At 47.5% G+C, this 15,525-nt stretch overlaps 1 protein-coding gene across 1 annotated transcript in view; it reads right to left on the minus strand.

The window, feature by feature from the left end:
* Positions 1-4,874: 4,874 nt before the first annotated feature.
* LOC138510696 (long-chain-fatty-acid--CoA ligase ACSBG2-like) overlaps positions 4,875-15,525 on the minus strand; it is a 225,245-nt gene continuing 214,594 nt past the window's right edge. The window contains exon 12 of the mRNA XM_069626467.1: positions 4,875-5,929. Within this exon, the coding sequence (XP_069482568.1) occupies positions 5,853-5,929 (77 nt within the window). The 3' untranslated portion in view covers positions 4,875-5,852. The remainder of the gene's footprint in view (positions 5,930-15,525) is intronic.

A 15,525-nucleotide genomic window follows, 5' to 3' on the forward strand; every position in this document is an offset into this window, starting at 1 on the left:
GCTGCTGTTCTCATGCTTGTTTTGTTTGTGGTCAGTGCACATCAGAGGAAAGCACCCAGAGATGGACACACCGACTTCCATGGCTTCATGATTCAATCATCATAGCTCAAGAAGTGCTTGAGTGCACTTCCTGCGCCGGCCAATCACACTTTACTGATTCCACAGCGCTTCACTTCCTATCCTTTAGGAGCTATATTGAATTCCTTATTTTAGTCCTTCTTTCCATCTTTCCTTCCATGCCCAGTGGTCATGTCAAGGTTTTCCCAAGGCAGTGATTTGAAATGCTTTTCAGAATGTGAAACATGTTTGCTTCGGTAAGGTCTAACTAGTTGCAGGTAGACTGCCACCTGTTCGATGACCTCCTTACCCCGATTACTGGGGAAATTATATTACTCTACGTCCTACTCGTCCTCGCCACATCACGTAAAGGATGCCCACATCTCACAAAAGCACGTTACACTTTTTGTTATTAAAAAAATATCATTTGTAGGGCTCTTCCTCTATCTGTTTCAAAGTGGGCCCTTCCCTACACCTCAAAACCACACCAAAGTCTATCATACTGGATTACTCGTCTCAGAAATGCGCAGAGGCAGGACGGGTCATCCGTGTTGAGACGAGGAAGAGTTGAGCTTGGATGAATGGCGATTAGCCCCTGTAATCAGGCCCTGGCCTCCCTGTGCCTCTTCTTATGAACGAGATTTGAAATGCAATGTTTGTTGTTTAAATAAAGTGACTTATTGGCAAAAGGGTAACTTGTGGAGTACATCCTAAAATATCACTAACTTTCCTATCAAAGCTAGACATCGGGCCTCAATACAATGTCCCCGGTCCGAAATATTGCTATTAATAGTGGCACCAGCATTTTTTTCCGGACCGGGGAAGGACAGGTTTGCCGGTGGGGGCAGTGAACTACCAGCAGGCCTGACCTGCTGCGAGTTCAGGCCCCTACTGGCAAATAATTGCCAGAATCACCGGCACTGGTACTACTGGTGCCAGTGATTCTGGCAATCCCATACCATGGAGTCCTATGGGACCACAGCTGGTGGAACAGAATTGGAGGGGAATTACGCCAATTTCGTTTCGACCGCAGTAATTTCGGTCAATCCTAGCCTTGTCTAGGAGACTAAAAATAAATCCACAGGTAGTCCAAATGAACGTGTGTTTAGAGTTATGCATTTTCCATTCCTAATTTGTGTTTTTTTCCAAACCATGCCCTAATTTTCAAACTTTTATCAGCCTTTTGTCAATGTTATTTTTTAACCATAATTTGTCTTTGTTCCGTTTTTGTGGGCAGTAAACTGGTTTGAGAGAGAAGGCAATTGTCATTATAGGCCCGAATGCTTCAGCCACCAATAACAGCCCTGAGTGCTTCTGACAGTAGCAGAAGCAGTTGTCGAAGTGGGGAACAAAAAGTAGTGGAACTGTGGATTTCCTATGAAATTGGTGGTTTAGTGGTGAACATGGTAGGAGGCATGTCTAGATCAAGCAGAAATGTCATTTTGTGTGTTCTGTTGGCTTTTCACTTAGTTACAATTATTGTAAGGGATTTATAGGTAATCATTCAAAGAATATTCAAAACATGGAACTTTAAAGGCAAGTAGGGCTATGTGTTGGATGTTCAAGACTGCCCGACTCTAGGGAATCCTAGGTCTAGGCTCATTGTTTGTGCTGGCCAGACAGCGAGTAAACAAGTCCTCTCTTTTGAAACTCCAGCTAAAGCAAATGAAGAATAAATAAATAAATAAATATGAAAACGTTTGGTTCCACATCCCACTAAACGTTACACGTTATTTTATTAGACTCCTAAAGAAAAGGCAGCTGATAGTTAAGATGGTGTACCATGAATACATACAGTACACTAAAACAGTTGCAACACGATCCAAATAAAAGGGTGTGTAGTCTGCATGGAGCGTAGAGGTGGAACGTATTAATGCAGCCCTACTGAGCAACTGGAGCAGCTCAGTTTCTAGTTGTCTTGAGAGCACAGATGCATTTGTATCCAGAGGGAAGCCTTGTGTGCCCACAGTGCTAGGATGCGGATAGTAGAAGTGTAGTGTTCTGTTGTTTGATGCCTGTCGGGCCACGGGAGGGGTAGTCAGATGCAATGTGGCTTAGTTAGTATGCCTATATAGGCCATGGTAATGTCTTGTTAGGGATGCCCTTTGGGTAATGTACTTTTGAGGAGATGTCCCGTGAGACCTTGGTATTGGCTGGCATCTCTGGAAGAGACTCGTCTTTTATGAGAAGGGTGGGGAGTCCTTAGGAACGGCCCTGCATTCAAGGTGCCAGATCTAGAAGCTAGTCACGTGATTTACATCGGGTATCGGAGAGCAAAACATGGTTAGGATCCAATTGCATTGGGCACCATGGAGAGAAATCCCAGTGGGACACACACAGGCAAATTAAAAGGGTACATGGGAGCAAATCCCAGTGGTAGAATCTGAGTGGGACACCTGGGAGGATTATAGTATAGGGAAGAACGTCAAACAATCAAGCAATATATAGCCACATGCATCACAAGTCATCACAAAACATTATAATCATAGCAAAGATTCAAAAGGCCCAACAAGGGAAACAGGCGTGTCTACTTCCCGCGCTCCTACTACTGACCTATGCAGGCAGCTGTCATCTGCTATTTCTCTCTCTGTCAATTTGTTTCTCACTCTACCTTTCTCTCTTCCTCTCTCTCTAAGACCCTCTTCATCGTCCACAAGGCATTCTGGGGTCTGGGACCACTCTACCTCCAACTTTCTGTTCCAAAACATCTTCCCTCTCGAGCTCTCCACTCATCCACCTCCAACTCTCTGATGGTCAGACGCTTCTCGATGGAGAGAGTTGGGGGCAGATCTATCTCCTCAGCTGGGGCCTCCCTCTGGAACAGCTTCCCTGCCTCTCTCAAACCTTAGCAGAACCACCTCAATTCCGGAAGCAACTCAAGACCTTCCTTTTCACTTCTGCTTCCTCTTTTCCTCTCCCCTGCTGATGCACCTGACTGCTCTCCACACTGGTCACCTGGTCACCCTCTGAACTCGGACCCAGGCTTCTGCATGTCCAGTTGCCCTCGCACTGCCTCCCGGCTCCCCAGCACTTAAGGGTCTGTATCTGCAACCCTACCGTCCCTTCTCTCTGCACTTATGAGCCACCCGCTGGCTGCACTTGTGAGTTAACTGCACTTCTCGTACTCCTCCCCTGGCACTTCTCCCCTTCCCTCTTACCCACACTTGCGCGATCTGAATGACACAAGTCCTAGTAAGAGCGCTATTTTGTCCTCCCTTTGTTTCCCCTCCTTGTCTTGATGCGCCTAGAAACACTTGTGTACAGGCACGTTATAAATGCCTCATCACATCATATCATATATTTTTCTTTCTCTCTCTGTCAGAAACTCTCTCACTCTCACTTTCCTCCTCTCCCAGTGTGCATGGATGTGTAGGGAGGGAGATAAGTCAGCAAACCTGCACTCAGGTGAGAAATTAACTATTGCTAAACAGATTCTGGTTCATTGAGAAGAAAGAGAGGGGTAACACATATATCAAAATGAATAAGCAATTACCAATGCAGTCCCTGTGTGATGATTATTCAGGTGTCAAAGATGGGATGTTACCTGAAGTGACTTATCCAGTTTTTGTGTTTATTGTGAATGGGCAGGGGGGCTTATAGAACTGAGATATGATAGGCCAAGAACACAGGGAAGGGCATTCATTAATGAAAGAGGAAGGGATGGGCAGGCCTAGTATTTTACCATCCTCTGCCCCCTGTAAATTAAATAAGGGGGCTCTGATTTTCTGGGTTCCATTAAATGGCCGAGAAGGTTCGGGGAAAGCACTGAAGTGGAGGGGCCTGGTCTATGCTTGGCATAAGATGTTTACCAGAGCACATGTCTGCAAAGGACCCTGTGATGGCCACACAAACGGTGCATTGACTCCTTTTGTCAGGAGCAGGCGCCAGATGCATCCCAGTGGTGTCTCTAGAAATTGTGTTTAGGGGGGCACAGCGGGTCCACAGGCAAATGTCGGGGGGTACCTGTAAATGGCGATGGCAAAGTCCTATATGATATGATATGTGATATGATATGATATGGCATTTGTAACGCGCCTATACACAAGTGTTTTGAGGCGCGATGAGGCAAGGGAGGGGGAAATAGAAGGAAGACAGACAGCGATCTTACTAGGCCAGGTGTCATTCACATCGGTCAAGTACATGGGAAGGAGGAAAGGGATAAGTGCGGGGGGATGGGAGAGGGGAAAGTGCAGTACATAGGAAAGAAGAATAAATAAGATAATAGAACAGGCAGATGGTGGCCAGTGCAGGTAAGAGCAGACATAAGTGCTGGTAGGGGGACTATAAGGATACAGAACAACAGTCCTGAGGTGTGGGGGTTGCCAGGGAGACAGTGTAGGTGTGCAATTGGCGAGCCAAGACCTGAGATCAGAAGGGTGGCGAGGTAACCAGTGCAGTTTCAGCCAGGAATTCAGCAGGGAAGAGGGGGAGAGAAAGCAGAAGCAAAGAGGAAGGTTTTGAGGTGCTTCCGGAACCAGAGACGTTTCAGGGAGGCAGGAAGGCTATTCCAGAGGGAGGCCCCTGCCGAAGAGAGAGATCTACCACCAACTCGTGGTGGACTAATGCATCCACTACAGGGGTCTGTGTTTGACCTCGTGGCCACAGGTTCGAGTCCTGGCAGATCCACTCAGCCCTTCATCCTTCTGAGGTGGAAAAAAGGAGTGGAATTACTCAGTGAAACATTCACTGAGCCTGGTGATGCCTGCTGCCTAGTGAAGACTACATCAGAGGATAATTCAGGAGTTCGAAATTATAATTTGTGTTAATAAAATGCAAGAATACTTCAGTTTTCGGTGTTCAGATCATTTTCTGTTTTATTTGCTGAATAAGTGATTAGCAGAAGCCCTAGCTGATGCAGTTCAGACTTGGCGTCCTTCTTCAGGACTTGCTCTACAAGAAAATAAGTACAATCCTGTAGGGATTGACTCTTATAACATAATATTTACAGTGAATAAATCACACAGAAACACTCATTTTTCATCCAAGAGAACATGCCTGTTCAGATCAGAATGTTGCGTGCTTATTAATGGGGCCACTGTTTGCTATGTTGTTGCAGTAGACTGCCTAATATTCATTGGTACACCGTGCCTAGTGAGAGAGAACATACCATCCGCCTATGTGTTAGCTATACCGCTCTATGTATTTGAAAAAATCAAATCTATCCACTTATGCAGGGAGATTACCTTCAGGATGAGCCAATCATCAAATGAGTACCATTAAGTTATCCACCAATAGCGCCAAGATCCCCCTGTGGGGGTGAACATGAGCTCCACAAATACACCTGCTATGAGATAGACCGCGTCCATTGCAATCAAGGAGCCAAAGGTACAAACCACGAAAGAGGTGACTAGGGGAAAATGTTGGTACGTAGTGGATTCTCCAAGGTGTACTTTCAAATTGCAGGACTAAACACACACTGGAATCAAGCTTTGTTTTGGCAACAATACCAACAGCTACCGTGTGAACACGATCAGCAAAACTATCTAGAGCCATCCGGCTTCAGGAACCAAAAGGCTCTTTAGTTTTTTGAAACATTCTTTCTCCACTCGTAGTATGCGCCGACCGCTTCCTGAAGTTCGTAGTATGCTCTTCCCGCTTCCTGAAGAATGGGTGTCACAGCTTGTAGAACTCATCAATGACCTTCTCATGCCTACTTAAGATGACGTAGCGCTTCAGTTTCTTCCCGCTTCCTGAAGAATGGGTGTCACAGCTTGTAGAACTCATCAATGAACTTCTCATGCCTACTTAAGATGACGTAGCGCTTCAGTTTCTTCCCGCTTCCTGAAGAATGGCTGTCACAGCTTGTAGAACTCATCAATGACCTTCTCATGCCTACTTAAGATGGCGTAGCGCTTCAGTTTCATGGTGGGACCTAGAGGAAGACAAGCAGAGACAAGCGGAGTCAGTGGAGGATGGCTGGGAGATTCAAGACCTTATAGAATCCACACACGGGAAGCCCAAATCCTCTGTGTCCTCTTACATAGCCCACAATCATTTAATAGTGTTATATATATGGGTGCCTTCTACCTCCACCACAGTCCCTACATCTTCTACTATGGCCTTGACCTTCTAATTTTTGCTTTTCGGCTGATGCCTGTGCACTCATTAAGGGTGACCTTAACATCACCGATGGGGAACCACTCTGGTCAACCTACATAACCTTTCAACCTATGCTCACAGCAACTCCCTAGACATCCTCTTGCTGTCCACCTTTCCTGATGTCTCTGCTCTCTCCCTTGATATTCGTCCTCTGACCAGTCACTCATCCAGTCTATCATATCCATGCCCACTCCTCCCTCACTTCCCCATCCTTCATCTATCACTAAAAGAAAAGGCAAGCCTGATTCCTTCGTTTCCTATAGTGACTAAGTCAGGATCTCCCTCTGAGTTCTTTCTCCGCCACTTGCTCACTCTATTGCGCTTGAACCTGTTGAGTTGGGCACAGCACTGTCTAACATCATTGTGTATACACTCAGGCTGCTGGTGCCAAACCTGATCCCAGACTAAATGAACCCTCTACTTGACCTCACCATCTGAAATTATCCTTGACTTTAAGACATGGCCCTGATCTTACCTCTTTGTTGAGGACTTTGCATCCCAGAAGAATTCTAGAGCCCACACTTTCTGTATAAGGATTAAATACAAGAAAGCCTGTCCATCATTCTCTCTTTCCTACCCTCTCTTTATACTGCCCCCACCCCTAGCCTCTCCTACTTATAAGACTTCCATCCTACCTCCCTACACATACTTTCACCAATCCTCCCCTCAGCTAACACCGCCACTCCTAGTGAGCGCATTGCATCTCAAAGGGTTTAAGCACTTGCACCTGTCACCCGTTGTCACCTCTTCTCCCTTTTAACATCCACCTATCGACTGGGGGGTTGCTGCCTACTACAAGGTGGCCACTCTCATACCCATCCTGAAAACACCCACTCCTGACCCGAGCAATCCCTATCTCTTCTGCCTCCCCATTCCAAAATCCTCAAATGAGTTGAATTCAACCCCATAGTCAACTACTACAAGGAAAACACTCTACACAACTCGGACTGCATCACCAAGGACCTCGCCGCCATCCGTCACTGTGTTGCAGTGATGATGCACCAATCTCTCGAGAAACGAAGAATAGTTGAACATCTTTATTTTCTTAAGAAGGTTGGGATGAACTCCTGGTAGAGGTATTGGAGTAAAGGGTGGAGTGAAACTTTTTTGGCTTATCTATCAAAGAGTGAACAAGCAGGATATTGGCAGAGACATTCTATTCAGAACGTTCACCTCTTTCCCTAGTGCTCTGACTAACCTTTGGGCTACATGATATGATATATGATATGATATGATATGATATGGCATTTATAACACGTCTATACACAAGTGTTTCAAGGTGCAACGAGGCAAGAGGGGGAACAAAGGGAGGACAGATAACGATCCTACTAGGCCAGGTGTCATTCAGATTTCACAAGTGCGTACGAAGGGGGGAGGGACAGTGCAGTACATGTGAATAGATAAACAATAAGTAACGGCCATTATGTGGCAAGTGCATGGGTAAGTGCAGACATCAGGTGTCAGGGGATAGGGGGGACTGAAGGGAAACAGAAACAGTCCCCAAGTGCGGGGGTTGCCAGGTGGATAGTGCAAGTGTGTGATGCTGGCGGGGGAGGGACCTGGGTCCTGGATCAGAGGGTGTCCAGGTAGCAGGTGCAGTGTCGGTAACACCCAGGAGGTCAGCAGAGGAGAGGAGGAGAGAAAGCAGAGGCAAAGAGAAAGGTTTTGAGGTGTTTCCGGAGCGGAGATGGTTCTCCTCAAGTTTACGGGAAGCAGGGAGGCTGTTCCAGAGGGAGGCCCCAGCCGAAGATAGAGCTCTACCACTGGCTCGTTGCTTAGAGAAGCAACTGACTCTGAGGGAGTTGGAGGCGGATGAGCATAGAGCTCGAGAAGGAAGATATTTAGGGAGAGAGAGTTGAAGTATTGAGGCCCCAGGCTCCAGAAAGCCTTGTGGACGATGCAGAGGGTTCTGAACTTAATCCTCACAGCCACTGGGAGCCAGTGCAGAGACTTTAGTCCTGGAGAGATACGATCCTTGGGCTTGAGGCCAAGGACAAGTCTCCCAGTCCTGTTCTGGATAGGTTGCAGAGGGCGAAGAGTAGAAGCAGGCAGATTTAGAAAGAGGCTGTTGCAGTAGTCCAGCCTAGACAGAACCAGAGCTCTGGAGACAATGAGCTTCTGGGGGAAGGAGGGGAAAAGAAGAATAACTCTGAAGAAGTACAGCTGGTAGCGTGACTTCTTAGAGATGTCAGAGATGTGAGGGGCAAAGGAGAGTGTGGAGTTGAGGATGACCCGAGGTTTTTAGCCTTGCAGGTAGGTGCAGTAAGAGGGCCAAGGGAGTCCGGCCAGAGAGCTTAAGGAAAGGAGGGAACGGGAGTGCCGATGAGGAGAATCTCAGTCTTACTGGCATTAAGGCAAAGGTCATTGGCAGCACACCACTCCTGGATAGCAGACAGACAGTCAGAGATGAGGGAAGGAGAGGAGGAGGCCGAGGGTAGCCTGAAAATGTGCTGGATGTCATCCGCATAGCACTGAAAGTTGGGGCAGAGAACGGTGATGCGGATGGGCAAGGAGTGCCAGGTCTTGGTTTAACAACCAGGGAGACAGTTTAGATCCCTGGGGCACACCACAAGTAGAGAAAAAGATAGCGGAGAGGAAGGACCCAAGTTGGACCTGGGAGGGTCACTCAGAGAGGAAAGAAGTCAGCCACGCCAGAGCCTGACCAGCGATACCCAGGTTAACACGGAGACGGTTGAGCAGGATGGCATGGTTGACAGTGTCAAAAGCAGAAAATAGATCAAACAGGATGAGGACACGGGGGGTGTTAGAGTCAAGGTTGGAGAGCAGGTCTTCACGGATGTTCAGGAGAGCAGTTTCCATGCTTCTGGCTGCTCTGAAGCCAGACTGATGGTCATGAAGACAACCCACGGATTCAGAGTGGAGATTAAACTGGGAGATGGCCAGTTTATCCAGGAGCTTGCCCAGGAAGGGAGTGATGGAGATTCGGCGATAGTTACCTGGGCATGAGGGGTCGGCAGAGGGTTTCTTAAAAAGAGGGTACACAAGGGAGTGCTTGGGGGGGGTGGGAAGACTCCAGTGGTGAAGGAGTGATTGCAGAAATCAGCCAGGGTAGGAGCCAGGGAGTCATGTGGTCCTTGATAGTTTTGAAGGAAGAGGGGTGAACCTGTTTTGATGAGACTTTCATAGATCGGACTTGTCTAGAAACCTTATCAGCGGAGAACAGGGGAAAGGCAGAGAAAGAGGGAGGAGAGGAGGCTGCAGAAGGGCCAGAGGAAGAGCAGGGAATAGAGGGAGACGGGGGAGGAGGAGAGTGAGGACAGGATAGCCTGAGTTTTAGAGATGAAGTGATAAGCCAATGCCATGCAGAGGACCTGGGAAGGGACAGGAGAGGTAGAGACTGCGGAAGGATTGGCCAGTTCCTTGAAGATTTCAAAGAGTTCAGCTGAGTTATTAGATGCCACAGAGACACAGTCTTGGATATGAGCTCTCTTCTTGGTTAGGGCAGAGAGCAGGTATTGCCTTTGGAGCAGGTGGCAGGCCAGTTTGTCAGAGGATGTACATGAAGCGAGCCATTTCCTCTCGGCCACCCTGCACTTGCATTTAAGTCATACCAGGAGTTGCACTTGGCCTTGGGCTTCAGGCGGATTCTCATGACAGGGGCAAGGATATCAAGATTATCAGATATACCAGAGTAGGGCGTGGAGAGGGGTGTGTCAGGGTGAGAGCCAGCCAAAGGGGAAGGAGGGGGAGAGAAAGTGGCAGCGAAAGCCTCAACTGACACGTGCTTCATGGGTCGGATGACCAACAAGGTGGATGGCAGTGATGGAGGTGGCTTGGCCAGGAATGGGTTGGGTGAGTTCCTACAGGTCGTACTTTTATGCACCAAGACCAAAAAAAGGATCTACAGCTAGCAGAGTCAAAATGGCAGATAACAGAGCGCAGGCGTTCTATACCAATAAGACCTCGCACATTGAGCAATTGCGAATCTATGAAGGAGATTTGACAACCAATGTACCTTTTTGAAAAAAGTGACTTCTTGGCAAATGTATTGCACATGGCACATTTGCCAAACTGTCACTAATTCTCAAGTCAGGCTAAATATACTGACATATATATCTATCTACATATCCATTATAGTGCAGCGGTCGCCACACTTTAGTTAAGCTGAAACCAGAAAATTGAATTGCTAATAACTTTTGACTTGCATGACAGATTTGGCTGATATTTTACAAACAAAAAGATTGTCAGATATCTCCCCCGTCCCACTCTCCCACCGCACCCCCTGCCACACACACACACACACCCAAACACACACCCCATCCTTCCCTAGTCCACAGACTGAAAATTGTGGGAAAGATTTGTTAAAAAATGTAAAGGTTATTAAGAAAGCAACCAACGCTGTTTTCAACCAACTCCCATTAGTTTCCCCATAGAAAAAAATTCCTACACAGTGAACAGCAAAAATGCTGTATGGAAATGGACCAGGTACGAAACAACTTGGGCATGAAGCATTGACTTGATTTCCGGGAGCAGGCTGGGGTTATTCCGTCCAGTAGTTGATAATATATTTGACGAAGGGGGTGCCCCCTCTTCCCAAAATTATTTCTATACCTTCCATAGTGCTTTGCAGCAGAGAGGCTTTTCAGAAATGTAAAAGCCGAATAAAATTTTTGTTCGCTACAAGAGTTATTTGGGTTATTTCTAAAAAAAGTCAAAAAAGAAAAGTGGAAAAATGCCATTTGGAGGAGGAAAAAGGATGAAATTGCATCAGGCTAGAGGTGGGGAGGGAAAAAGAGCGCGCTAAGTGAAATAAGGGGGTTGGGAGGGACTGGGGACCAAGATCAAAGCTGGAACGTTTCTCATAACCGGTGTTTCAGTATAAAACAGGATCCGGAAGGAAAGTGCGTCACATGAATAACCAGCATTATTTCATAAATAAACGGGGTCATTTGTAGCACATTAATATTATTGGTGTAATACTAACCACGGTTATGGAGAAAAGTTTTGTTTTTAAATGAGAATTTAAAAAATGTAAAAATTATTCATACAAAAAATTGAATTTTACAGCTACAATAGGGTGGGGGATAATGGGTGTGGCTTAAGACTATGGCTAATAGGTTACTGTAAGGAAGGCCACGGTTAGTGGCCTGCAAACAAATTATGGTATAACAAAATGCTTGAAATTCACTGAAAAAAACCCTAGTTAAGGTGCAGTGAAGTTGTGCAGATTTAACGCAACAAACCCCTTGAAATTCAGCAGATGTGGGAAGTCATGAAGTAATTTGCATTAAATAAGATCATGTGATCTCCATTACTCCTTTCCAGGGCAAACTCCTGGAAAAGCTGGCCATCTCCAAGCTTAATCTTCACACTGAATCTGTTGGTTGTCTCCATGACCATCAGTCTGGCTTCAGAGCTGCCAGAAGCACAAAAACTGCTCTCCTCAACATCTGTGAAGATCTGCTGTCTAACCTTGATGCCAATCACCCCTCTGTCGTCATCTTACTCGATCTCTCTTTTGTTTTCGACATGGTCAACCAAGCCATCCTGCTCAACCAGCTCTGAAATAACCTGGGTATCACTGATCAGGCCCTCGCCTGGCTTACTTCTTTCCTCTCTGACCGACCCTCCAGGTCCAACTTGGGTCCATCCTCCCCTCTATCTCACTCTACCTGTGGTGTTCCCCATGGGTCTAACCTTTCTCCCTGGCTGTTCAACCAATACCTGGCAGCTCTCGTCAACCGCATTGTCGCTCTATATTCCGACTTTCAGTGCTATGCGGATGACATTCAGCACGCTTTCATGCTTCCCTTCTCCGGCTTCATCTCCCTCTCTCATCCGTGATTGTCTGTATGCAATCCTGAATTGGTTTGCTGCCAATGATCCCTGCCTTAATGCCAGTAAGACGGTGATCCTCCTCATCAGCACACCTGCACCTTACTTTCCTGTCACTCTCTGGCCAGCCACTCTTGCCCTCTTCCTGCTCCCACCTGTGAGGCTAAGAACATCGGGGTCATCTTCGACTCCACACTCTGCTTCTCTCTTCCCATCTCTGATGTCTTAAAGAAGTCAAACTACCAGCTACACCTCCTCAGAGGTATTCCTCGTTTCCTCACATTCCCCCAGAAGATCACTGTCTCCAGAGCTCTGGTTCTCTCTAGGCTGGACTACTGCAACAGCCTCTTTCAGAATCTGCCTGTCTCTACTCTCTGTCCTCTACAAATCATCCGGAACAGGACTGCGAGACTTGTCCTTGGCCACAAGAGCAGGGATCATTTTGCTCCAGCCCTGAAATCTCTCCATTAGCTCCCAGTGGCTGTAAGGATCAAGTTCAAGACCCTCTGCATTGTCCACAAGGCCTTCTGGGGCCTGGGACCGAATTACCTCCAACTCTCTCTTTTGAAATATCTTCCTACTCGAGCTCTTCGCGCCTCCACCTCCAACTCCTTGAGGGCCAGGCGCTTCTCCAAGCAACGAGTTGGGGGCACATCTCTTTCTTGGCTGGCGCCTCCCTCTGGAACAGCCTCCCTGCATCTCTGAAACTTGAGCAGAACCAACTCCAATTCCGGAAGCATCTCAAGACATTCCTCTTTGCTTCTGCCTTCTCTCTTCCTCTCCCCTGCTGATCTCCTGTCTGATACTGCACTGGTCACCTGGTTACCCTCTGAACTCGGTCCCAGGTCCCTGCCCGCACAGCTGCACACCTGCACTGCCTCCTGGCAACCCGTTCACTTATGGTCTGTATCTGCAACAGTACAGTCCCCTTACCTGCACTTATTAGACGCCTGTTGTATGCACTTTTAACACTCGCACTTGCCACCTGTTGGCCGCACTACTTGTTTTGATTCCATGTCCGGCACTTGCCCTCCTCCCCTCCCCCGGCACTTTTTCCCATTCCCTCTCCCCTGCCACTTGCGCAATCCCTCTCTTGCCTCGTCGAGCCTTGAAACACTTGTGTATAGCGCATTATAAATGCCATATCATATAATATATTACATCATGACCCGCTTAACTCGACGTGTTCCCGTTGCAAAGCCCACAAGCACATACATATTATAAGAGAAGGGATTCACAATGACATGCAAAATGGCATTATGGGGGACATGGAATTAAGGGGGACATCAACAGGAGTGAGACGAGCTAAGCTGGCCATGACTTCCCAGATATGCAGAATTTCAAGGGCTTTGTTGCGTTAAATCTGCACAACTTCACTGCACATTAACATTAAAGGTTTTTTCAGTGAATATATATTTATATATGTATACATATAGATCGAGTAAGATGATGTGTAGTTATGGTTAAGTTGCTGTTTCCATAGGAAGAGAACCTTTTGGGCAGCTTACAACTTCGCTCCCCCTGGACGAATCCTCACCAAACTGTGCAAATAAAGTATATGTGCCACTCTGTATTGTTTTGCAAAGTTTAGTGATGTTTGGTCCAGGGGTGGAAAAGTTATAGGGGGGTCCCAAAACATCTTCGCTCCATGGACAAGATAACGATTGGCTAATGGGCTCACGTCATGACCGCGGACACGCGACGTGTATGCCGATTGGCTGGAGTGAGGCGTGATGTGCGTCAGATTGTTCGGATGTGCCCGCCATCTTGGATCCACCAACAGCACGGCGGCGAACAGAGGCAAAATAAAGTTTTGGGGAGTATTTTGGTGTGTCAGAGTGCTTGGGGAGGTTTAGGGAGTAAGACATGGGTGAAATACTGTATTTGTTTAGGCAACAGGTGCTACTGATGTATTCGCCATGCCCGCGGTGTCCGGGATGTTTGTAATTACTGAAAATGAGGGGTGTCGTAAGTGATAGTATTTCCGTCCGTGCTGTGCACAGGCAAGTTGAAACTGTTCTAAGGACACGCGTGGTGAGTATATGCCGCAGTTAAAATTTTTGATTCTATGGGTGTGATACTGATTTATAAGCCACCATGGGTGTGATATGCTGCGGTGGTTGTGGCCAGGGCCTAGAGTCTTGGGTACATGGCCGCAGGCCATAGACTGTAGGCCACATACCCAAGACCCTAGGCCCTGGCCACAACCACCGCAGCATATCACACCCATAGAATCGAATATGTATCAGGTGGTTGTGGGCAGGGCCTTGAGTGTTGGGTGGAAATTGAGTATATTGCGCAGTTAACATTTTTGATTCTATGGGTGTGGTACTGAGTTATAAGCCGCCATGGGTGTGATATGCTGCGGTGGTTGTGGCCAGGGCCTTGAGTCTTGGGTACATGGCCGCAGGCCGTCGGCCATAGGCCATACACCCAAGACCCTTGGCCCTGGCCACAACCACCACAGCATATCACAGCAATAGATACAACCATAGTATCGAATATCAATCAGGTGGTTGTGGGGAGGGCCTAGAGTCTTGGGTGCATAGCCAAAGACCATGCACCCAAGACCAAATGTATAAGTAGTGAAGTTATAAGACACCATGGATTTCATATACTGCGGTGGTTGTGGCCAGGACCTGGAGTCTTGGGTGCATGGCCGAAGGCCGTAGGCCGTAGGCCATACACCCAAGAATATAGGCCCGGGCCACAACCATCGCAGCATACCCACCCATGCATCACACCCATACAATCAAATATCTATCTGGTAGGTGTGAGCAGGGCCTATAGTCCTTCATGCAAGTTGAAAATATGCTGCAGTTAAAATGTTTAATTCTATGGGTGTGCTAATGACTTATAAGCCACCATGGGTGTGATATGCTGCGTTGGTTGTGGCCAGGGCCTAGAGTCTTGGGTGCATGGCTGCAGGCCAGTAGGCCGTAGGCCATTCACCCAAGACGGTAGGCCCTGGCCACAACCACCACAGCATATCACACCCATACATCACTCCCATAGAATCAAATATCTATGAGGTGGTTGTGAGCAGGGCCTAGAGCCTTGGGTGCAAATTCAGTATATGCCGCAGTTAAAATGTTTCATTCTATGGGTGTGATAATGGGTTATAAGCCACCATGGTTGTGATATGCTGCGGTGGTTGTGGCCAGGGCCTAGAGTCTTGGGTGCATGGCCGCAGGCCGTAGGCTGTAGGCCATAGACCATATACCCAAGACTCTAGGCCCTGGCCACAACCACCGCATCATATCACACCCATAGATACACCCATAGAATCGAATATCTATCAGGTGGTTGTGAGCAGGGCCTAGAGTCTTGGGTGCATGGCCGAAGACCGAAGTTATAAGCACTGACGTTATAAGCCACCATGGGTTTCATATACTGCACTGGTTGTGTCCAGGGCATAGAGTCTTGGATGCATGGCCAAAGGCCATGCACCCAAGACCAAAGTTATAAGCAGTGAAGTTACAAGCCACCATGGGTTTGATATGCTGCAGTGGTTGTGGCTAGGACCTACAGTCTTGGGTGCATGGCCACAGGCCGTAGGCCGTAGACTATACA

This window comes from Ambystoma mexicanum, chromosome 6p (genome assembly GCF_040938575.1).
Source record: "Ambystoma mexicanum isolate Mex_15411 chromosome 6p, UKY_AmexF1_1, whole genome shotgun sequence".
Lineage (NCBI taxonomy): Eukaryota > Metazoa > Chordata > Amphibia > Caudata > Ambystomatidae > Ambystoma > Ambystoma mexicanum.